General features: G+C 51.0%; 8 protein-coding genes across 8 annotated transcripts in view; 5 read left to right on the top strand and 3 right to left on the bottom strand.

The window, feature by feature from the left end:
* POSPLADRAFT_1105312 (hypothetical protein) overlaps positions 1 to 1073 on the bottom strand; it is a gene marked incomplete at both ends in the record, with an annotated part of 1872 nt that extends 799 nt beyond the window's left edge. The window contains one exon of the mRNA XM_024483273.1: positions 1013 to 1073. Within this exon, the coding sequence (XP_024335468.1) occupies positions 1013 to 1073 (61 nt within the window). The remainder of the gene's footprint in view (positions 1 to 1012) is intronic.
* A 1028-nt stretch (positions 1074 to 2101) lies between these two features.
* POSPLADRAFT_1152925 (hypothetical protein) lies at positions 2102 to 2689 on the bottom strand (the record flags this gene model as incomplete). Its single annotated transcript, XM_024486700.1, has 2 exons — positions 2102 to 2550; positions 2578 to 2689. 2 exons carry the CDS (start codon positions 2687 to 2689, stop codon positions 2102 to 2104), a joined length of 561 nt encoding a protein of 186 aa, XP_024335467.1.
* Positions 2690 to 4689: 2000 nt separating this feature from the next.
* On the top strand, positions 4690 to 5736 carry POSPLADRAFT_1152537 (hypothetical protein; the record flags this gene model as incomplete). The annotated part of the gene is made up of 2 exons (XM_024486665.1): positions 4690 to 5024; positions 5082 to 5736. The coding sequence occupies 2 exons, from the start codon at positions 4690 to 4692 to the stop codon at positions 5734 to 5736; spliced, it is 990 nt and encodes a 329-aa protein (XP_024335466.1).
* A 476-nt stretch (positions 5737 to 6212) lies between these two features.
* On the top strand, positions 6213 to 7515 carry POSPLADRAFT_1041333 (hypothetical protein). The gene has a single exon (XM_024477888.1). The coding sequence runs from the start codon at positions 6266 to 6268 to the stop codon at positions 7292 to 7294; it is 1029 nt and encodes a 342-aa protein (XP_024335465.1). The 5' UTR covers positions 6213 to 6265; the 3' UTR covers positions 7295 to 7515.
* Positions 7516 to 7720: 205 nt separating this feature from the next.
* POSPLADRAFT_1173527 (hypothetical protein) lies at positions 7721 to 9784 on the top strand. Its single transcript, XM_024488237.1, has 3 exons — positions 7721 to 8058; positions 8121 to 9448; positions 9517 to 9784. The coding sequence occupies exons 1-2, from the start codon at positions 7813 to 7815 to the stop codon at positions 9435 to 9437; spliced, it is 1563 nt and encodes a 520-aa protein (XP_024335464.1). The 5' UTR covers positions 7721 to 7812; the 3' UTR covers positions 9438 to 9448; positions 9517 to 9784.
* Positions 9785 to 9812: 28 nt separating this feature from the next.
* Positions 9813 to 11551, bottom strand: POSPLADRAFT_1152624 (hypothetical protein; the record flags this gene model as incomplete). The annotated part of the gene is made up of 5 exons (XM_024486673.1): positions 9813 to 9846; positions 9927 to 9988; positions 10041 to 10321; positions 10371 to 11277; positions 11429 to 11551. 5 exons carry the CDS (start codon positions 11549 to 11551, stop codon positions 9813 to 9815), a joined length of 1407 nt encoding a protein of 468 aa, XP_024335463.1.
* A 2685-nt stretch (positions 11552 to 14236) lies between these two features.
* Positions 14237 to 16416, top strand: POSPLADRAFT_1152422 (hypothetical protein; the record flags this gene model as incomplete). The annotated part of the gene is made up of 11 exons (XM_024486652.1): positions 14237 to 14444; positions 14513 to 14645; positions 14699 to 14890; positions 14947 to 15095; positions 15154 to 15269; positions 15321 to 15445; positions 15569 to 15733; positions 15785 to 15889; positions 15938 to 16066; positions 16125 to 16268; positions 16326 to 16416. 11 exons carry the CDS (start codon positions 14237 to 14239, stop codon positions 16414 to 16416), a joined length of 1557 nt encoding a protein of 518 aa, XP_024335462.1.
* A 1071-nt stretch (positions 16417 to 17487) lies between these two features.
* Positions 17488 to 19718, top strand: POSPLADRAFT_1153045 (hypothetical protein; the record flags this gene model as incomplete). Its single annotated transcript, XM_024486711.1, has 13 exons — positions 17488 to 17689; positions 17749 to 17881; positions 17941 to 18132; positions 18180 to 18328; positions 18383 to 18498; positions 18552 to 18672; positions 18737 to 18750; positions 18811 to 18977; positions 19030 to 19042; positions 19092 to 19183; positions 19241 to 19369; positions 19435 to 19578; positions 19631 to 19718. 13 exons carry the CDS (start codon positions 17488 to 17490, stop codon positions 19716 to 19718), a joined length of 1560 nt encoding a protein of 519 aa, XP_024335461.1.
* Positions 19719 to 20053: the final 335 nt, after the last annotated feature.

The following is a 20053-nucleotide window of genomic DNA, read 5'->3' as shown; positions in this document are numbered from 1 at the left end:
GTAGTGCAAGGAATAGAACGGAAAGACAAATGTTTCAATGGCCAATTGCCCAATGTCTTGGCTCAGGCCTTCTATATTTCGGACATTTGAATGAGTGCTTGCATGTGTCAGAGATTATGGGTATTATTGTCTTACAGTGGAGGCTGCATGAATGCGAGTCAACAAAATGAACTGTGGCTATCAGTGCATTGCGATAACGATTTGAGGGGGCACCCGCTGGTCTGGTGGGCAGTCCCTTATCGATTGATAAGGCAAACACTTTGACCAAGGCACTTGTTATATAGCATGAGTACGACGACCAATGTTGTTGAGGTATGGGTGTCCACATGTTTCATTCAAATGTTGTGTGAGCTCCCCATTGCTTGATGATATCACGTACAGTTCCCCTGATAGCCCAAACTGAGTGATATGCATAGTACACTGCCGGTACATACCTGAGTCAGCTTTGTATGAAGCGATACATTTACAAGCACATGTCCGACTGCACCCAATGAATGCTTCGCTATGGAGGAGTAATATGATTGTGCCTGTGACTTCTGCGGCTGTCAGCCCCCGCCACGCTTCCTGATGTCCTAAGGAATAGAAGTCCGTGAATACCCATGGAAGAACGGAGTCCACAGGGATTCAATGAACCTGCCTGCTATTCGCTCAGCATATCTTCGGTGTCATGACTGGAAGCCTCTGTCGACTAGAACAACATCAGGTCAGAAGTTTTTCCCAATGCCCAGTTGACGTGGTGGCATAGTCTTCTGGCTGCTTTTACACATCACACGATTGCTTGAGTTCTGTCCTACTGTCGCGACTTGAGGTCGAGCGACTGGAGAAAACAGGAAGGCTGGGGGCGTCCAACTAGATCTTACCGAAGCGATGGTGAGCAACGCTCAAACCTAAGGCTAGGGACAAGAAATGTATTAGTTAGTACAGGTAAGTAAAGGATACAAAGGAGCTTACTGACCTAGGGACAAGAGGTCGAAACTGAGGTCCCTAGGGCAGCAGAGGCCGGCTTATATACAGGGGGAGATAAGGGCAGGCTGTGCGCGTTGGTCCGTGCGCAGCTGGTCCGTGCGCAGCATGCTGACGCGGCCCCGGGGGCCGGTGAGTCAGAGAGGCTGCGTCAGCGGAGCCCGAACTGTGCCGTGCACTGCCGTCCTATCTAATCTAATCGTACAGTAGATAACGACGCGTCCATATTAGGCAGGTAGTACAGAGGTCGCGGGTTCGAGCCCGCAAAAAGGAAAAAATTAAAAGACGGCTAGACGCCGTACCAACTCGTGACACCTACCAACACCTCGGTCGCGCATCGGAGCGATACATTGATCACTTGGTATCCACGCTTGTCATAAACCAATGTGGTTCCTGGTGATATAACACCCCATGATACATATTGCCACATCTGTTGTGTACAAATGTCACAATAAGTGGAATGTCTATATCGACAGGTCATGATTGGATGTCACATACAGGGTTATTTAAGGGAACGTGGGACGAAAATATGCAATATGTATTTACTCAGTGGTAATGCTTCGTGAAGTACTTGCATGGCATGATTAAATAGGCCAGCTGTCTTACCAACACACTGCAGAAAAGAGCAAAGAGATGCGGCTTGAGAGGGATGGCCACGAGCCAAAGCCCATATGGTCGCTCATGTATATTCTGGTAGACTCGCACTCGACTTGGATGGGAACCTTCATGATAGGGATATTAACATCTGCAAAGCTGCATTCCCCCTGGTAGAACGGCGGTTCTACAGTAGCCTTGGGTAGGACGCGCCATCTATAGCTGTCTCGCATAAGAGATCCATCCTATGCAAGACATCTGTAGGACGGGTGTACCTCTGCAAGCCTCTGTAGCCATCAATGTGATGGGTAGATAGGCAGAACAATCCCCCGTGTGATTTGGCTGCTTATCCATCTTTGTGCAGTGCAATGTGTGTCTTCAAATGGAAAGAGATCATATTATGATGTGGAGTAGAGAATAAAACCTGTCGAGCTGCGAAGTCCGGTATGTGGACTGTGCTACTTGAAGCACCCCTCACTTGCTGCACTAATGGGCCAACTACTCGGTGCAACGTTCGCCAGCTCAAATAGACATGCAACGGGAGTTAGTGCCCGGGGCCAGTCGATCCCTCGCGCAGCCAGGAGAGGCCGGCCCCAGCGTCCGGCCGAGTGAGCAATTTTCCTCGCTTCACGCGTCTCGCTCTTTCGTCTCCTCCCACATCGTCCTCGCGTCGCGCAGCATCCGCGACGCCTCCTTCCTTGCTCACGTATCCTAGGTTTTCGATCGCGCCCTGCCCACCCTCGTTTGTGTTTTGTCTCTCCTCCTTTCCCTTTCCTTCCCTTTCCCGGCTCTGCGCTTGCTTGGGTATGCCAATTTTGTCTCTCGTCGCCCGGCGCCACACTAGCTCGGTGGTCTCATTTGTATTGACATAGCATACCCATGTAAATTTACCCCCCATGCTTGCATCTAACTGCATGCCATGCCTGCTTGTGAGCAAACCGCGCAGCAGGTGTCCCGCCCTCCCGGCGGCTTCCCCTTGCTCCGCGTCCCACTCTGGCTAACGCCAAGGGCTCCCAACACCTTTAGCTCTCGAGCGCGTTACGCGCGTTTTCCTCCGCACCTCCCCCTGCGTCGATGAGGCCGGACTACTGCAGACAGTCAGGTGAGTGTCCGAGTCTCCTTTCGACACCATCGTCTTACTACCTAGGCTACAGACTACAGGCCTCGCTCAAGAACGAGCTGCCACCAATCCCAAAGGATGACGACTTTTCCAACAACGACTTTGCAGCACCACGAATGAGCGCCGCTAGGCTCCATAGTCGTAATCCTGATGTACCGTAGTCCCGATGTACCATATCGCAACGAAAATACACACAATTTGATTTATATTTCTGGTTCGACTCAGTATGTCCGGCAATAACATTATTACCAAGCATGAAACTAGATCTAGGCTGCGTGATGTAATGATGGCAATCAGGATCCATCTGTGTCTACGCGTGCCTACAGAGCCCAATATGTCTATGTGACTACCGGGCTACAGAGTCCTGTAGGACCGCCGCGCTACACAGGACTCCTGTAGATGGGGGGCCGGCAATATGCCTATGGGACCTATGCGGGCTATGCGAGACCCGCGTAGGCATCGTCGAGTTTGCAGATGAATGCTGAGGGTTCGCATGATTCAGGATTCAAAAGTTGAGGAACAAGTGACTGAACGTACCATGAGCAAATCTGTGAGACCCATGCCGCCGCGGACACAAGTACGCGAGCGATTTTCACGATGGATTTGACTTCATTTGTTCCACTCGAAAGTCGGGTCTCAGCGATGCGCTCGCTCCCCTCGCAATCATGGTCTGTCTATTTTAAGAAATATTGTGAGACACCTGAAGGCGGAGGCACTTACTATTACACCATCAAGCACAACTCTGGCGCATCTATCGTGACGACACTTCATTACCAACATGTATTCGGTAGGTTGCAGGATGAAAATTTCACATTCAAAGACACAGGTGGTTGTTGCATCATAAATGCAGCATCAAGCAGCGCGGGCACCCACTTACGGTTAAAAGACTTGTGAGACAGGAAACACGCTCTCTGGGGGTGGTTCCTAGCGCCGCCAATTATGGAAGGTTGAATGTTGGGCGACCGTGATAGCTGTCGTCTTACACAATGATATTGGAGCTGCAAGCCCTCCCGCAATCAACACAAAGCGGTATAATGGAGCGCTGTGCACGCGCTCATACTGACTCACAAGCTAGGAAAGATCCTTGTAGTTAACTTCCTCTTGGGGCATCTGCATGACAAGGAATTTCACAGTGGAAAATCTGCAAAAAGAAAGCGCGTCACCAGCATCCCGTAGCTCCTTAAGAGTGCTACATACCTTTAGTATGCACCAACTCATTCTAGTATATGACCATGTGAATGATTGAGATACACGTAGGCTTATCGGCATTTCCTGGCTACGTTGTGGGTCATATAAAGGTGTCAGCTGGATATGCCCCTCATATTATATCGCGCGGACAATGCGTGTCCTGGATGGATTGAAGAGTAGTAAGAACGGTCCTTGGGACAGGAGTGTGACCATCGGTATGTAGTAATTCAGTTCATGACTCGAGACCGAAGGAAGTATAGTACCCCTCGTGAGTTTCTTGCGCAACGGCCCAGTGCACATCTAGAGTGAGTCGCCTCGAGGAATCAAGATACATCACATGAAAAAGGTGTCCGTGGTGTCGACGCTCGGGAGTCTAGACGCGACGCGGTCACGTGCTCGTCCCCACTTCTGCCCGCAGACCCCTGCGATTTACCATAAGCATCGTTGACCCGCCCCTCGACCCTCGACCAGGTTCGGTGTTGACCTTCTCCTGACCGCCTTCAGCTCGTCTCGCCAGAATCTTGCTTCATTTGACCGGCAGACCCTACAAAAATGCTCATATCTCACTTTCCCTGCCACCTCACATGCCGAGTCTGTTGTCACATCGTCTAGGACCTGCACATCGCCGCACAAGGCTCCATGATATGAGTGGTGCTGAAACAATGGCACAGCTTCATAAATGTCTTGCCGCCTGCCAGTCATCGTGGAGTCGAGGCCGTGAATTCCGCGCATAGCCGCCCACATACCACAGCGCTTCGTAGCCTCATGTCGGTATCTACGGCCTCTCCCAGCCAACTGCTCAAACTTGCCCTTCTTATTCCCTTATGGGCTCGTTGACGACCCCGGACGCTGTCTACGCCTCCCAACTCTTCCGCTGCGGTGAAGGTCTACCGCTATGGTCGCCCGAGCACACGAAGCACGGGGAGGTCCTCGTCGGGGATGTGGGCTATATGCGCCATGGGGCGTTCTACCGCCTGTTTAATGCAACGAAAGCCGCGGACGATCCCATAAACAAGGAGTACGGCGTCCCCAACGGGAACTCGTACAAGCCATTCACTCAATCGCAGTACGGGCTTAATAGAGATCTCAATGCCATCTCCCCGGGCCCGATGTGCAGCAAGAGCCTCACGAAGCTTATAGTTGGCGGCGGAGCGGGGACGTAAGTGTATCGCTGCACGATCGCATGTGATATATGTCTAAGCCCATGCAATCGTAGGCATGGGGTGGATGCGAGCTTCCACTTCAAGTGCACCGACGACCAGGGCGCTTTCCTACTCCTCAAAGACGCTGCAACAAGGGAGGAGCTACATCCGAGTCGTCGTATGGAAAACTACATGCACCGGAACTTCCGGAGCTGGCAGTCGTTTGCGGTGGACGATCTGGATGTCGATCTACAGCCGGAGGACATCATGTTCGTGCGCGGCTGGGTGAAGACGACGCAGTGGGCCGTGGCGGCGATCACGCACGAGGGACGCGAAGCGAGGGTGTCGATCAGTGGGGAGATTGGTTCGGTGGCGGACGCACATCTCTCGATCCACAAGTCTGACGAGGTCTCTAATTACTACGCTCACCGCACGGGGCCATCGCGGATACTGCATCGGAAGCGGCACAAGCACCACCATTCATCGGACAGTGGATCTGTCGAGCCATCAGAGCGCGACGACGCAGACCAGCTGGATCAATGTATCTTCCTGCACTACTACAAGCTAAAGAGAAGACGATTCCTGGGGTTCAAGAAGCTGGAGGCGGCTGCCGAACCTCGCGATCCATCCGGACCTCACGACGACGACGATGAATTCGTGGTGGAAGAGGCATCGGCGAGAGAGAAGGCGAGTATGCCTATGCGATTTAGGCGAGATAGCCAAGCCTAATTGAATCTTCATAGCCATTTGATCCTGTGGACTACGTCTTGGATTATATCCTCGAGGTACAGTAATACCACCATTCCCATTGAGGGCATGCTTTGATGAATCATAGCACTCCGAGGCAGACGTCGCAATCGCGAATGATAGAGACATAATCAGCATCTGTAAAGTCAGCATAGTCTCATAATTGCCGATGCTGCTGCTAATAGCAAATACAGGGGAAGGAGATTCCTGATGATATACCAGCATTCTTGCGCAGCGTCCAGCCCACTATCGAGGTGAACGCGGACAAACGTAAGTCGTACGCATATCTACATATCACATGTATTTGACCATGCATTCAGTTGGCATACTTTCATTCGAAGATCTTGATGCGATTGCGGCTCAGACGGAAGCACAAGACGCGGAACAGGCAGTGGCCGACGAGCAGGTACAAAACCACCCCGATCCCAACACACAACCGGTACCACCACCAGAAACCGATCTCGTTGAGAATCTCCAGAGGAAGCTTGTTGTGCGGCACAATGTCGGAGGTATGCTGCTCGGTCTTGGCGCAGACGCTCACCGCGGCAGCGTGTGCGCATTGGCGTACTCCCCAAATGGCCTCTACGTCGCCAGCGGCTATGAAGATTCCACCATCATCTTGTGGGATCCCGCCACCGGAGGTCGCATCACGGAGCTAAGGGGGCACACAGACACCATCTGCGCACTCGCATTCTCACCAGACAGCTCTCTCCTTGCCTCTGGTTCCCGCGATTGCTCGATCATCTTGTGGAACGTGGTTGCTGGCGAGAAGACGGTCGCGCTCAATGGTCATGACGGCTTCATCGACACGCTCGCGTTCTCTCCGGATGGCAAAAAACTCGCATCTGGTTCAGTCGATTTCACAGTGCGGATATGGGACGTAGAGAGAGGCGAACAGCAATCACTGTGCAAGGCCCATAATGCCCTCGTCATGGTTGTCACGTTCTCTCCCGACGGCACTCAGCTCGCGTCCGGGAGTGCCGACTGCGATACGCGTGTGTGGGATGCTGAGACCGGCATGGAAATATCTGTTCTTAAGGGCCACCAGGGCGTGGTCTACTCTGTCCAGTTCGCGCCCGACGGTCGCCGCCTGGCCACGGCGTCAGACGATGGCACCAGCGTGGTCTGGCACGCGAAATCTGGCGAGAGGCTCGTCATCTTCCGCGAGCACTCGGGTCCTGTCTGGTCCACGGCATTCTCGTCGGACGGCAAGCGTCTACTGTCTGTCGCGAGCGACCGGACTGTCAAGGTATGCGACTCGTACAGCACTGAGGCGATTCTGGCGATCGATGGGGCAGAGGGCATGGTGAACGCGGCAGTGTTCTCGGATGACGGTGAGTTTGTGGCGGCGGGTGCAGAGGACCATTCTGTGTGCGTGTGGAATACGCGGACGGGCGAGCGGATCTCGGTGCTGGAAGGGCACACGGACAACCTTGTGAATTTGCGGTTCTCGCCAGACAACCGTCGTCTGGCATCTGCGTCAGATGACAGCACGGTGCGCATCTGGAACATTTCAGTGGCGCTGCCAGCCGCGGTATGAACGAATGCTTGTATCTCGAAAGGTTATCCATGGTGGTGGATTCATGTTCAGACGAGAGATGACCATTTGCTGATCTCGGGACTTGTGTATTACCTCGGGACTAGTTCGCAGCGAGCGTGCACCGATGCCTTGGAACTTGCATCTCTCCCTGTATAATTTCATATCTGCCGATGTACTGTTCACGTTGTCAGATGCTCTCCGATCATGCATCTATTCTCAGTTCTGTCAGTTTGGGTTTTCTCGCAAGGCGATCATTTGGGAGCGTATTTGCCAATTACATAGACAATCCTATCGCATCCTGTTGCATGGCAGCAAGGGGCCGTTGTATGCTAGATCGTGACATCGTCTTCGTGTGACTACAGTATTTGTGTTATGACCCGAGTGTGGAACAAGCTCGAGGCGCCTTTGCCACTTCATCGCGACTTCCACCTACCCAATTTGTTCCGGGCCGAGCTGTTGGGACGTCATCCTTCAAATTAATCAGAGGGAAGCTGCCGTTTGAGGAATCATTTCTCCCAATGCATCGAGCACTACAAATCCCGGAAATCTTGGCCATGGTCTTTCAGCCCTTCAGCATGATCCAGGAGGGGTTCGGGAAGCGGGAGGAGGATTGGAAGCTATGCCAAACAACACTGAACAGTGCTGCTCGTGTCTGTCGCATATTCTCTGATCCTGCCCTCAATGCATTATGGGCACGGATATACAGCCAGGACAATCTTTTCGATCTCATATCCACACTTAAGAAGACAGACGAGGGGCAATATGTGAGTGCTCCTTCAGCTCGTGCTGATAATCTTCTTGACTTGGTCATTTATATGAACTTCAGTACCTGGATGGTTGCGTGACCGATCATGATTGGCAGAGATTCAAACTCTACGCCCAACGCATTCGCTGCATTCGTGCCGACTTCGACGGCATACCGCCTATTGTCCTTCAAGATCTGACACATCGAGGCGGCGGCGAGCCCCTTCTACCGCGATTGGAGGAGCTTCGCTGGTATACGCATAGGCTCGGTGAAATCGATATAACGGCCATCTTCGGTGAACACCTGCGCGAACTGCACCTCAGCGCGTATTTCAGCCATCAACCCGTGGACGAACACGGCGGAAACCCTCATGCCCTCTACGGGACCTTCCCCCAGTATGGTTCCCGCGCACATAATCTGGTGGACATCTATCTCGAACAGGTCCCCTCTGTGTTTGTATCTGCACTACTGCCGTGCTGCGCAGCACTACGGCGCCTTGTTGTTAATGTTCCCAAAGGCGTATTCCATGATCGCGACTTGGATGCCCTGTCAAGCCTCGAGCACCTCGAATATCTTTCCCTGCTAGTTTGTGAGGTCGTTCCTACACGGACTTCTCGTAGAATCCTCCCCGCGCTCACCGAACTCGAACTCGGTCACCGCCCTGCTACCCTCATTCCTCTCATCATGTCTATCAACACACCTGCACTACAGGACCTCCAGCTTTTCATTAGTATCCATGATCGTCGCGATCGCGTTGCAGACTTCACACGTTGCTTGGAAGCCTTGTCGACAGTCGACGCGCCATTCCTATCCTCGCTCAATCTGAACCTTGTTGCTCGTCCTTCCGTTCGAAGGAACTTATCGGTTGCGTTTTGTCAAGACATATTACGCCCCTTGTTCGATCTACGGACTCTTGAGCACATTGAACTCCACGTCGACGACCGCTTTCGCATGAACCACCTCACACGGGAAGATGTCCATCGCATGGCAGTGGCATGGCCTCACCTTCAAACATTGAGTCTTGAACTCGACTTCCGAGAGACACGCTATGATGTCATGCCCCTGGATGCCATTGCACACCTTGCGCAGAATTGTCCTGACTTGCGACTATTGGAATTGCCCTCAGCTGAGGTGTCCCCGGACGTGTGGAGGATGCAGTTTCCAGCACCCGCACACGGGCTAGAGATTCTCAACGTCGCTATACTGGATGGCGACGACGTCCCGTTGCCAATTGCGTCTTATCTAGACCGCATGTTCCCGGATTTGGACCTCGAACTCTGCAGCTTTGGTAGTGAGGACGACCCGGTGGTCGAACTCCCTCGGGTACTGCACGCGTTACAGCAGGCCAGAGCACAAGAACATGTTCTCCAGCACGGATCTATCGGCCATGCTGACTGAACAATCCTCCGGTATGTTGCGCGACTCGAATCCTCTTGCGAACAACGACTGATGTTGCATCTGGGGTTCATCGGAATAGCGTGCATCTTAATTCCTTGTCCTCAGCGCCGACACTGGCTTATCATTTTTTCAGTCGATGGGATTAGAGGAGCGGTAAGGGTTGTTGATGGCTCAGACGTCATATCACAGATGTTGTACAATTAGTGCCTTCGAGCAACTTGGAAGTGTTTCTTCTCGGATCCTATATGCTGATGCTCCGGCGCATAACGTGTTGCACTTGCTGCTATATGATGCAGTAGGACTGGAGACATGCTGTATGCAATAATGTAATTGTAGTCATGGAGTCATGGAGTGAAGTCCCCCACGACTGATCGATTATGTATCCCGGCTCGCGGTGGCGTTAGGTCCACTGTAAATGCCTGATCTCTACGTCCGAACTGGAGAACCACGGTCAGGAAAGGCCTTCCGCTGCCCAACGGTATTTCTCACCTGTGCCTCCACTGTCCGTGCAGCAGGAGGTTTGTCTCGTTCATGCCCAGCATTAACAGATACTGAAAATATATCTCACTAAAGGACAGCACGCGCCGACAGACAGTCGCATACCTTTCTTCTCCAATCCTCCGGCATGCGGTTGAACCCGGTCCACTCGAACTCTAGCTCCCTTAGGTGCGCGAACTGAGGGCGGGAAATTACATTCGCCATCCGCGCAAACTCTTGTTGGATGACGGGCATCCGCCACATGCTCACACCAAGCGTCACACGCCGGATGCTGGTCGACTGCACCGCGGAGAAGAGCGCCTCAGCCCAGCTTCCTGGATCCAGAACGCCCTGCAAGAAGCGGACACGCAGTGATTCTAGTACCGTGCATGGCGCGAGGAATTGCCCTAGGATAGTGTATAAGCATTGCACTGCGAGCTTTCCAGAGGCTCCCACCTGCAATTAACCACCGCGCTGCGTCTGCCTTCTTTCCTTGGTCCGATCGAAAATCAACACTGAAATGGCGCAGCGAGCGGCCAGCAGCATGAGTCATCCGATCCAGCCGCTCAACGTTCTCGATGTCTACAAATGAAAGTACGAGCTTGTCGAGCCCAGTGAGGATTGTATCAGAAAGGAGCCAATCTGCGAGGGTGGCCATTTCTACTCGCATGTCGAGATGCAGAGAGGTAAATCTGGGTCGGTGAGTGCGGTCCTCTCGTTGTGCCTGTGGTTGCACGGGACCCATGGTGGTCCAGGTCAGGTAGATACAGCGTAAGTCCGAGATATTAGGCAGCGCGCAGATGAGCTTTCTAAGATCGGCGAAAGTGGAGAATTGTAGCATGTAGAGGCTCAGCTTTATGACCGATCCGAATCCAGAGAGTGCAGAAAAGAACCGCCCGGGAAGCGGGAGCGGCCGTGGTCCAACCGAGTAGTCGCGCTCGAGACGGAGGTGCTGGATGTGTGAGAGGCGACCAGCCAGCATAGTAGCGAACAAAGACAGGGTGCAGGTATACGCTGGGTCCAGCGCATGATAGACATGGAGTTCTCTAGCCAGGTCGACAATATGGGGCGCGCTCAGTAGCATCCTTGAGAATACACGAAGGTGCTGGGCTTTACGGATGTGAATGATATGAAAGAGATGGTAGCGGCTCCGCAAAAGCCACGAACGGCAGGTCAAAGCACATGCTAATAGGCTTTCACGATCATCCCATAGCGTGTCGATGATCTGCTCAGAAATTTCCATAGGAAAGGGTCCAAGGAAGTCTGAGGACTGCACATCGCCAGCGTCTGTGAGGCTTTCAGAGACGACTTTGTCGATGCCTAGTAGGTGAGCGCTGATAGCGAGGTTGCTAGGAGAATAATGCTGTCAGTAGCCGTATGTATACTGTAACTAAATAGATGCGTATTCACTTAGTCATCCTCGAAAAGCTTGATCGAACTCTGTGAGCTCTCGTTCAATCCGCTTTGGTTGGTGTCAGGATGCGACTCACACAGCTTTGCATATTCTCACATACCGGAGTCCAAGATATTTGGTGCCTCGCGTGATCGATCAGCAAAAGCATAGCTTCATGATGGAATGACACAGGTTTGGAACCCAATACAATAGTCCCTGTGTGAGCTGGTCGTAGGTCGGTCATGGGCCGGGGATATTCTGAAATCACCCTTGTGCGTGACCGGTTGGCAAGACAAGCGCTGTGTACCAGAACAGTGTTGCAAATACAACTTGGACATTTTTAACAGGTGCGACACGGGCTCAGAGGTAAGGCAAGCCGAGCCTTCATGCAACCAGGCAGCCTACGATAGATTGAGGCTTCGTTACATTACGTACTACATGCATGTATTATTCCAGAATGTTTATGATCGTCCGCGATGATAAGCATAGCATTGTGAAGCGCGTTGATATTACTCCGAACGAGTCTCGGTCAACCGATTTGAGTCCAATTGCTGAGTATATCTCAGGTCTGAACTGTTTGACTCTGCACGTCGATGTTCAGTACCAAGTAGCATTGTAAAAAAAACATGAACAAACGAAGGCTAAGCAGTGTTAGCCGAACGAGTTGAGTCCCAATGGAATGATATGAGCGGCTTCAAGAGGCTGATTGAACGTCGAGGGAAGCAATTGACCATTGACACGAGGTTGTGAAGCACATTCATGTGATATGCCTCCGGAGATAGGACAAGTCAATGTTCCCTTTCAAGAAGCGATTATGACTATCATCGAGCTGCCTTAGAAGCAGGCATAATCAGGCATACCAGACGGCTCAATTCCTCATTTTTATCTCGATCTACAGGCTGTATTGCGATGGTGGTTTGTTCAAGGGTAGGTGTCTGGCTAGAGCTTGCAAGAACACAGTTAACAGCACACCTATTTCCTAGCACTGGACATCTTTCATAAGCATGACAACACTAGAGTTCAAGGCCTAAAGTTGACTCGGTAAAAAAAGATCATCCAGCAGGACAGAAGCCAGGTGAAGAACATAATTGACTCCCTTGGAGGCAGCCACATGTAGGGCCATTTCTATATAATGTTGGCCATATTGTGAAGGAGCATCGACAAGCATGTATTGAAAGAGTTCTTTGGGACAAACACCACCACGTAGAGGTTGTTGACTTTTGGGTACATCGGGCAAGCGTCGCTGCCGGCCCTGGTCACGTGGTCGTGTGCCGGTGTGGGAAGAGGACTTATGTAGGCGTCGCGCACCGTAGGTAGCCCCATCGGTTTGTAACCTAATCACCCATTGATCCCTGTCCATCGAGGACGTTCTCGGCCGGCGGTCTTTCCGGCGTCGTTCTCACAGAGGTGCTGTGAAAAAAAAATTCTCGACCATGGACAGGGCACCGACGACAAGAGGATGGTAGAGAAATTGCCCAATTCGCCTTCCGCAAGGCCAGTGGACGTCATTAAGAGGCAAGAATATATGGATGCGATTGTCTCGTTTGAAAGTGTACGGAGTTCGCTGGTGCTTGGCTCGTCTATGCCACGATGATGGGTTGATGATGGACTTGGAGGTGGGGTACAAGTCCTGTAGTCGCCGTCGTCTCGACTGTCAAGATATTTGCTTTCCCGTTCTGATGTCAAAGGATCAAGTCGAGGTGTTGGATGCTTCAAGTACGTCGGCGCGATCAACCGAGCGTCACTTATATGTCACGCATCACGCCGTGTGAATCTCAAAAGTCGTGCGGCAATTCACTTGTATGGGTTTGGAACGGTGAAGCCTAATCGGCATTTCCTTCAACTACAGCTTCTGCTGCTTTCCTCGTCGCTGCCTCCGTTTTTAGGCCCATAATTTGCGCGATTACAGACACCACGACGCCACGCCAGCGTAAGCAGCTCGTATCAATCACCGCTAACGCCGTCTGCGAACAGGGAAGGAGAGTAAACGCTTAGAGCTACGGATCCAGTTGGTCATGCTGTTGGAACAACGGTGCGAACGGCGCGGGGGCGCGTTTGTCCACGGGCGTAGCGATGCCCGTCAGGGACAATCGCGTGCGGTACGTACATCGCGCAGGGTCGTTATATACTACGATAGGGGCCTCCGGCCCCCGGCTACTCGCGCGCCCGAGCTTTCGAGCTCGTTCCTGACCACGCGGGTCAGCGCGTTTCAACACATGCTACTACAAGGAGCTGCTCGGTCTCAAGCACGAACGGGAAAGAATAGTTCGGAGCTCAGTACGGATCTACCTGTGTATCCTTGTCATTAGTTATGGATATCCAAATATGTCCCTTGTGGTTGGTGAGATTAGGCAAAGTACTGTGTATCAGAACGGTATGGTGAGCACATCTTCTTTTGTGACATACTGACACTCGCAGTCAGATCATTGCGCTCCAAATGCATGATTCGCTTATCACACATGCATCGCCTAGCGAATTACCTGCGTGTGATGAATATAATCTGGCTTAGCCTGGGTGGATTAGGGAGCCTAGTCACTATCTACTCTCAGCCAACGCTCAGTTAAAGCGCCGCGATGTCCAGGCTGTAAGACGTCAGGTGAGACGCTCATTCCTGTGATTCTTTGACCGAAATGAACAACGCTAGAAGGTGCTGTGAGGCTACCACAGAAGCCACGGGATCCGAACGAGAGTTCGAGATACAGCTGATTCTTAGAAAGCAATCACTGCGTCTCTTAGTCCCGCTGTGACCCCGTGCTACGATACGTCATCTATCCCTCCTTCTCGCAGAAGACTTCTAACGCTCGCGCTCATGTGATGAATGGGTCAAACTTTCCGCGCTCATTTTGAACTCAAATATTACCCATATAAGACCGCACTAAATGCTTATACGTTGCGAAACATTGAACAGTTTGACATCGTCATACTCATGATGCTGAGTGTTTTATCATCAATCGAAACGCTTGACATGGCTGTCGCACTACTAGCTCTCCTCTCATACCTCCTTTACATCCTGTGGAATAGAAAATTGCGAACGGTATACCCCCCTGGTCCCACTCCGATACCATTCCTAGGCAATTTTTGCCAGTTGCCTGTCGAAAATCAACATGAGAAATTTCAAGAGTGGGCTCAGACATATGGTATACAGTCGCATCGTTCTGCTTGTCCTGCGATCCGAATGTGATCGCGTTTCTATTCTATCTACCAGGAAACATCGTCTACGCACAGCTCTTCAGGACGCCTTTGGTTCTTCTCAACTCGCTAGACACAATACAAGATCTCATGGTGAAGAAAGGCGCAATCTACTCTGATCGGCCGCAGTTCGTACTATGGGAAGATATGTCAGTGATGATATTTGATGTTTGTCCGTTTTGCACTCATGAGCATCCCATAGCTACGGGTTCAAGCCCATCCCAACATCACTCAACGCGGACGACGACTGGCGAGAACATCGCAAGTGGATGCAATCTGCTCTCGAGACAGACCAGGCTTTGGTTGAGATGCACCCACTTCTACGTAGTAGTGTTGATAAGCTGCTGATGAAGCTGGTCAACTCCCCGGACGCTTTCTTTGCACATGTGCAAAGGTCATACCCAACCACCTATCTGTGTCATCGCGTATGCTGATCTTTCAGTATGGTAGATACACAAGCGAACTTACAATCGATATCGCATACGGGATGGACAAGTTGACGGCAGACGACAGATATCACCGCATAGCTCAGGATGCGGTTGATGCCATCGCACACGGCAGCTCCTTATTTGCCGCATTGGTTGACTTTTTCCCCATACGTACGTGCACCAGACAAGCTGCTTCCCAGGTGCAACTCAATACTTTCCATGTACGCAGTGAAATACATCCCTGCATGGGTCCCTGGCTCCGCTTACAATTCTTATGCAACAAGAGCGAGAAATGCGGTTTATCAGATGATAAATGAGCCTTTCAATTTGCTCCTTGAGACTATGGTGAGTGTAGAGTTGAAGCAGTGCAAGCCTTCTTTTGAGAAATGAATGCAGGCGTCCGGGGTATACAAGCCTTCGTTCGCGTCGGTTCTGATCGAAGCAAAATCTGAGAATGGCCAGCTATCAACTCGGGCTGAATCCCATATCAAAGGTGCTGCAGCGACTGTATATGCCGGCAAGTCTTCAATCATCACTATTCGTGGATCTAACGCTCACGGACGTCGTGTATAGCTGGTGCTGAGACGGTTAGTAGATGTATGATACGGCCTCTTGTTAATGCGGACTGCTGACTGGGTGCAGAGCGCCGATGTGGTCCTAACCCTTATCTTGGCCATGCTACTCCATCCGAACGTATCGGAAAAGGCGCAGAAAGAGATAGACTCCGTGGTTGGTCCAGATCGACTGCCTGAGTTTCATGACAGGAAACGGCTTCCATACCTTGAAAGTGTGCTCTCTGAAGTACATCGGTATGACAAAAGAGCCTGTGCCCCCAGGGTCTGATGCTGACGTTGACGTAGCTGGAATCCTCCTGCACCTCTGGGTGTCCCACACCGTCTCAAATGCAATGATGAGTACAAGGGTTACTTCATTCCGAAGGGAGCAAGTATAATCTCCAACATTTGGTGCGGCTCATGAATCTTCACTCCACAACGCATCCTGACTTACTGTAGGGCTATATCGCGTGATACATCCATCTATCCTGATCCAGACACATTCTGGCCCGAACGATTTGGGCAGATGGATGCAGAGACTTTCAAGGCGTACGACCCCAAGAAGTATGTCTTTGGTTTTGGCAGACGGTAGGTTGCGCTGCGTTCAAACAAAAGATTTGACACCACTAATTACGGGTTGTTGCAGTGTATGTCCCGGTCGTCATCTGGCAGATTTAACCACTTGGCTTGCGGCGGCCAATATACTAGCAACGATGGACATTAGGAAGGCACGAGATCACGCTGGCGCAGAGATAGAACCCAAGGTCTCATTTGTCTCCGCTCTAACCAGGTCCGTTGTGCTTCTAGCGGGAGAATCGTGTCCTCACTCATCAGAACATTGCTCCAGGGGCCCGCAAAAGTTCGCCTGCAGCATCTGCCCGCGAAGTCTAGCGTCCGTGGAGCTCATCAAACAACAGCTCCCAGACAAACCTGCTTGAGAGCTTGCACATCCCTTCTTACTGGCACGAGCGGTTTTTTGGATCATACCTTGCCGATCCAAATCATTTCGGCTAGAGCTCTATTGGTTGCAAGAGTATCAAAGGTCCATCACGTCGGTGTCAATACGAGACATGAACTTCGCTTACTAGCCAGCTGTGGCGCTTGTTTAAAGTTTTTGGATAGTGTCTAGTTATTGGTCTGCGAAGGTAAGGCGGACTTCTAGTTAAGAAGCTCCCGGAGCGTTCCCGCCAGACGGAGGAGCCTGTGAACTTTTTTTGAAGTCAAAGGGTCATGTGCTCCGATTGTCAAAAACTCAGTTCCTACGCTCGGACTCTATTCACGGTCGTGTTCCATAGAGGTTCTGGTTCGTGAGATATAGTGTGGCTGATTCTCTCGCGTGAGTGTTAGACCCTGAGGTGTAAGCGAGTATACCCCTTATGATACTTGTGTCCTTGGATGAATAGAATTCCCACATCACATTGACGCACAAGTACACCCTGAATCTGGCACATCGGGACAAGATAACGGATGCTGTGGCCAGAGAAGATCGTCTGTAGCCACTTGCGGAGACTTAGGCATCTCAATGGCATCTCCTGACTGAATGTTTTGATGGTATGTATTTTATCCTCGGTGCATTCACACTGATCAGTGCAAGGCAAGGCGGTTCACTTTGTGCGTTGTGTATGATTCTTATGAGTGGTATAAAGGTCGACGGTCGCTTCTTACCAGCCTATGGTCCCATAAAGTGTTTCATGAGTTTGCACGAAATTTGTGAACGCACAACTCGTGATTTGCATCTGTTAGCGCTTGCCATAGCTGCGGTCAGTACTGATAAGCCATTTCGTGTCGGTATGGAGGCTAGTGTGGTGGGAAAGCGCTGGAGTGAACGCTTCTTGCACATTGTATGGATCACGCAGCATCCGATTAGGGTGCGCTTCACTTTTTCTTCTTATCAGTGTCTTCTCGACATTCCGTGTAGCCGCCATACTCAAACCGTTGCAGAATAACATGATACGGAACATATATAGCCTCTTACCATCAGCTCATCAACAATTCCTGCTCTACCTTTCATGCAGCTGCCACCGACGCTTGTGGATTACCTGATAGTCTTTGTCCTATGTGTTGTGATCTTCAACTCAGTATATACGCGATGGCTTAAGATTTCTCCGCATTTCCCCCCCGGTCCACAACGACTTCCGCTCATAGGCAATATCCATCAGATTCCTTTCGAATACCAGCAGAGGATGTTTGCAAGTTGGGCCAAACATCATGGTGCGTCAATCCTGGGTCAAGTGAATGATATGGCTGCTATGTGCTCACAGTGACATTAGGCGACATCATTTACATGCAGCTCTTTCATAAGCCATCTATTATAGTTGATTCGGTACGCGTCGCCCAAGAACTGATGGAAAAGCGAGCCTCCAAGTATTCCGACAGACCACAGTTTGTGATGGTGAAGGAGTAGTACGTCATTCTCTAGTCTGATGTCGTTGCGCTTACTGAACACGTGCGCCTGTTTGCAGTTTGCAGCCCAAACCAAGCTTGGTCTTCATGTCGTGGGGCGAGAAATGCCGTCGGCTTAGGAAGTTTTTCCAATCCGCGCTCGAAAACAAAGCAGCTCTTGAAGGGTATCGCCCATTGCAGAGAAGAGAAATTCATCGTTTACTTCGAGATCTTGCTCAGTCACCTATGGGTTTTATGGCGCATGTCAAAAGGTATCGCAGCTAGCTTCTGTGAAGTCCGCTGCTGACCTCTCGTCCAGGTATGCTGGCGCCATCATACTAGAGATCGACTACGGTCATCGTGTCACCTCCGCGCAAGACGAGTGGATGGTGTATGTAGATCACACAGTAGACGAGTTCACCACAACCGGCAGTCTCGCAGCAAGTCTCGTCGATTTCCTCCCGCTGAGTGAGTCAAGTGAATCGTTGAAAAAACATGCTTCGTTGACGTGGGTGATACCAGTGAAGCATATTCCATCATGGATGCCTGGCGGCGGGTTTAAAAAACGCGCCTTGATCGTTGGAGCGAAGGTGAGAGACATGATGGAAATACCTTACAGAAAGGTGCAGAGAGATATGGTAAGCCCTTGAAGCCCATAGCATGTCCAACTGACTGTACAATATACTCGCAGGCATCCGGATGCGCGAAGCCGTCCTTCATGACATCCCTTCTGGAAAAAATGACACAAGATGGGTGCTTATCCGCGGAGGAAGAGTACGATATCAAAGCATCTTGCCTCGTCATGTACACAGGTAAGTTCGTTTGCTGTGAACAGAATTTTCCTTGTTGCTTAGCTTGTCTGCGTACCCTGGGTAGCTGGTTCTGACACTGTACGTCGCGTAGCATTAATCACTCGGTCAAAATTGAATACCGTTAATATTGTACCTCAGACAATTACCTCACTGATGACATTCATTTTGGCCATGGTTCTTCATCCGCATGTCCTCGACAAGGCTCAAGCTGAGATTGATCGAGTCATAGGGAGCGAACGTCTTCCTGAACTAGATGATCGAGAGGCCTTGCCATATGTCGATTGTATTGTGAAAGAAGTGTATAGGTGAGAGCCCTTCCGCATGGGTTATACTCGTGACTCACGTCTGTCTCTACAGGTGGAATCCTCCCGTTCCTCTTGGCAAGCAACGAGATCCGAAATATGAGGTATCGCTAACAGTCCGCAATAGGAATCCCCCATCGTGTCATGGAAGACGATATTTATCGTGGCTATGTGATCCCAGGAGGCGCAACTATCATTCCTAACATCTGGTTCGGCTCACTTTTAGTTCACTTATATGTCATTCATTGATTAGTCGCGCGTAACAGGTCCATGGGCCATCATACAGACATATATTCCGATCCTGAGAAATTTTTCCCGGAGCGTTTCGAGGAAATGGATACTCAAACAGCTAACCAGAAAGACCCCCGGAAATTCATCTTTGGCTTTGGCAAACGGTATGTGGAGCCCTCGGTCAAACATATGCTATATTTTGCCTACTGCTTGTGCTGTTTGGTGTCAGAATTTGCCCTGGGCGGTACCTCGCAGATGAGACTGTTTGGCTTGCAATTGCGAACATCCTAGCAACAATGAATATACAAAAATGCCGCGACCCATCTGGGCAAGAGATCACCCCAATCCCATCATTCAAAACCGGCATCGTGAGGTAGACAATGAATCCTGTTCATGCATTCTGTGTGCTGACCTATGAATTGCAGCCAAGTAGACCCGTTCTTGTGTGAGATCAAACCACGCACGGAGAAAGCAGCCAATCTCGTCGGACAACACAATGCGGGCGATGTGTAGCCTCTAGTAGTACATGAATGGATATGAATGTTTCTACCAGACGAATATGGTCTCGCAACTCCCCTGAGTTGTGTATGTAGGAGGATTCGGAGGCTCTAATACAAGGTCTCGAGACGGACAACTGTAGGTCAAGCTTCAGTTGTCGGTGTCCGTGAGCAACGCCACAGGCGGGCTGAATCTTCAGCATTCACAGAAAGATCCATGTTTCACATTTACGGGGGAAGATGTTCTTCCCATGCATAATGATCATTGACAGCTAACACTTTAAACAGATGGTAGGGTAGTTTGGCCAACCGGTAGTGGCGAACGAGAGACATGACTGGAGAAAGACGTGA

The sequence above is a fragment of the Postia placenta genome (assembly GCF_002117355.1).
Source record: "Postia placenta MAD-698-R-SB12 unplaced genomic scaffold POSPLAscaffold_14, whole genome shotgun sequence".
Lineage (NCBI taxonomy): Eukaryota > Fungi > Basidiomycota > Agaricomycetes > Polyporales > Adustoporiaceae > Rhodonia > Rhodonia placenta.
This window is presented reverse-complemented; position numbering and strand designations above follow the sequence as displayed.

Coding starts and splice junctions, on each gene's coding strand:
- POSPLADRAFT_1041333 (XM_024477888.1), top strand. CDS start 6,266: ATGCTGCTCGGTCTTGGCGCAGACGCTCACCGCGGCAGCGTGTGCGCA.
- POSPLADRAFT_1173527 (XM_024488237.1), top strand. CDS start 7,813: ATGCATCGAGCACTACAAATCCCGGAAATCTTGGCCATGGTCTTTCAG. Junction 8,059..8,120: donor AGACAGACGAGGGGCAATAT/GTGAGTGCTCCT, acceptor TATGAACTTCAG/TACCTGGATGGTTGCGTGAC.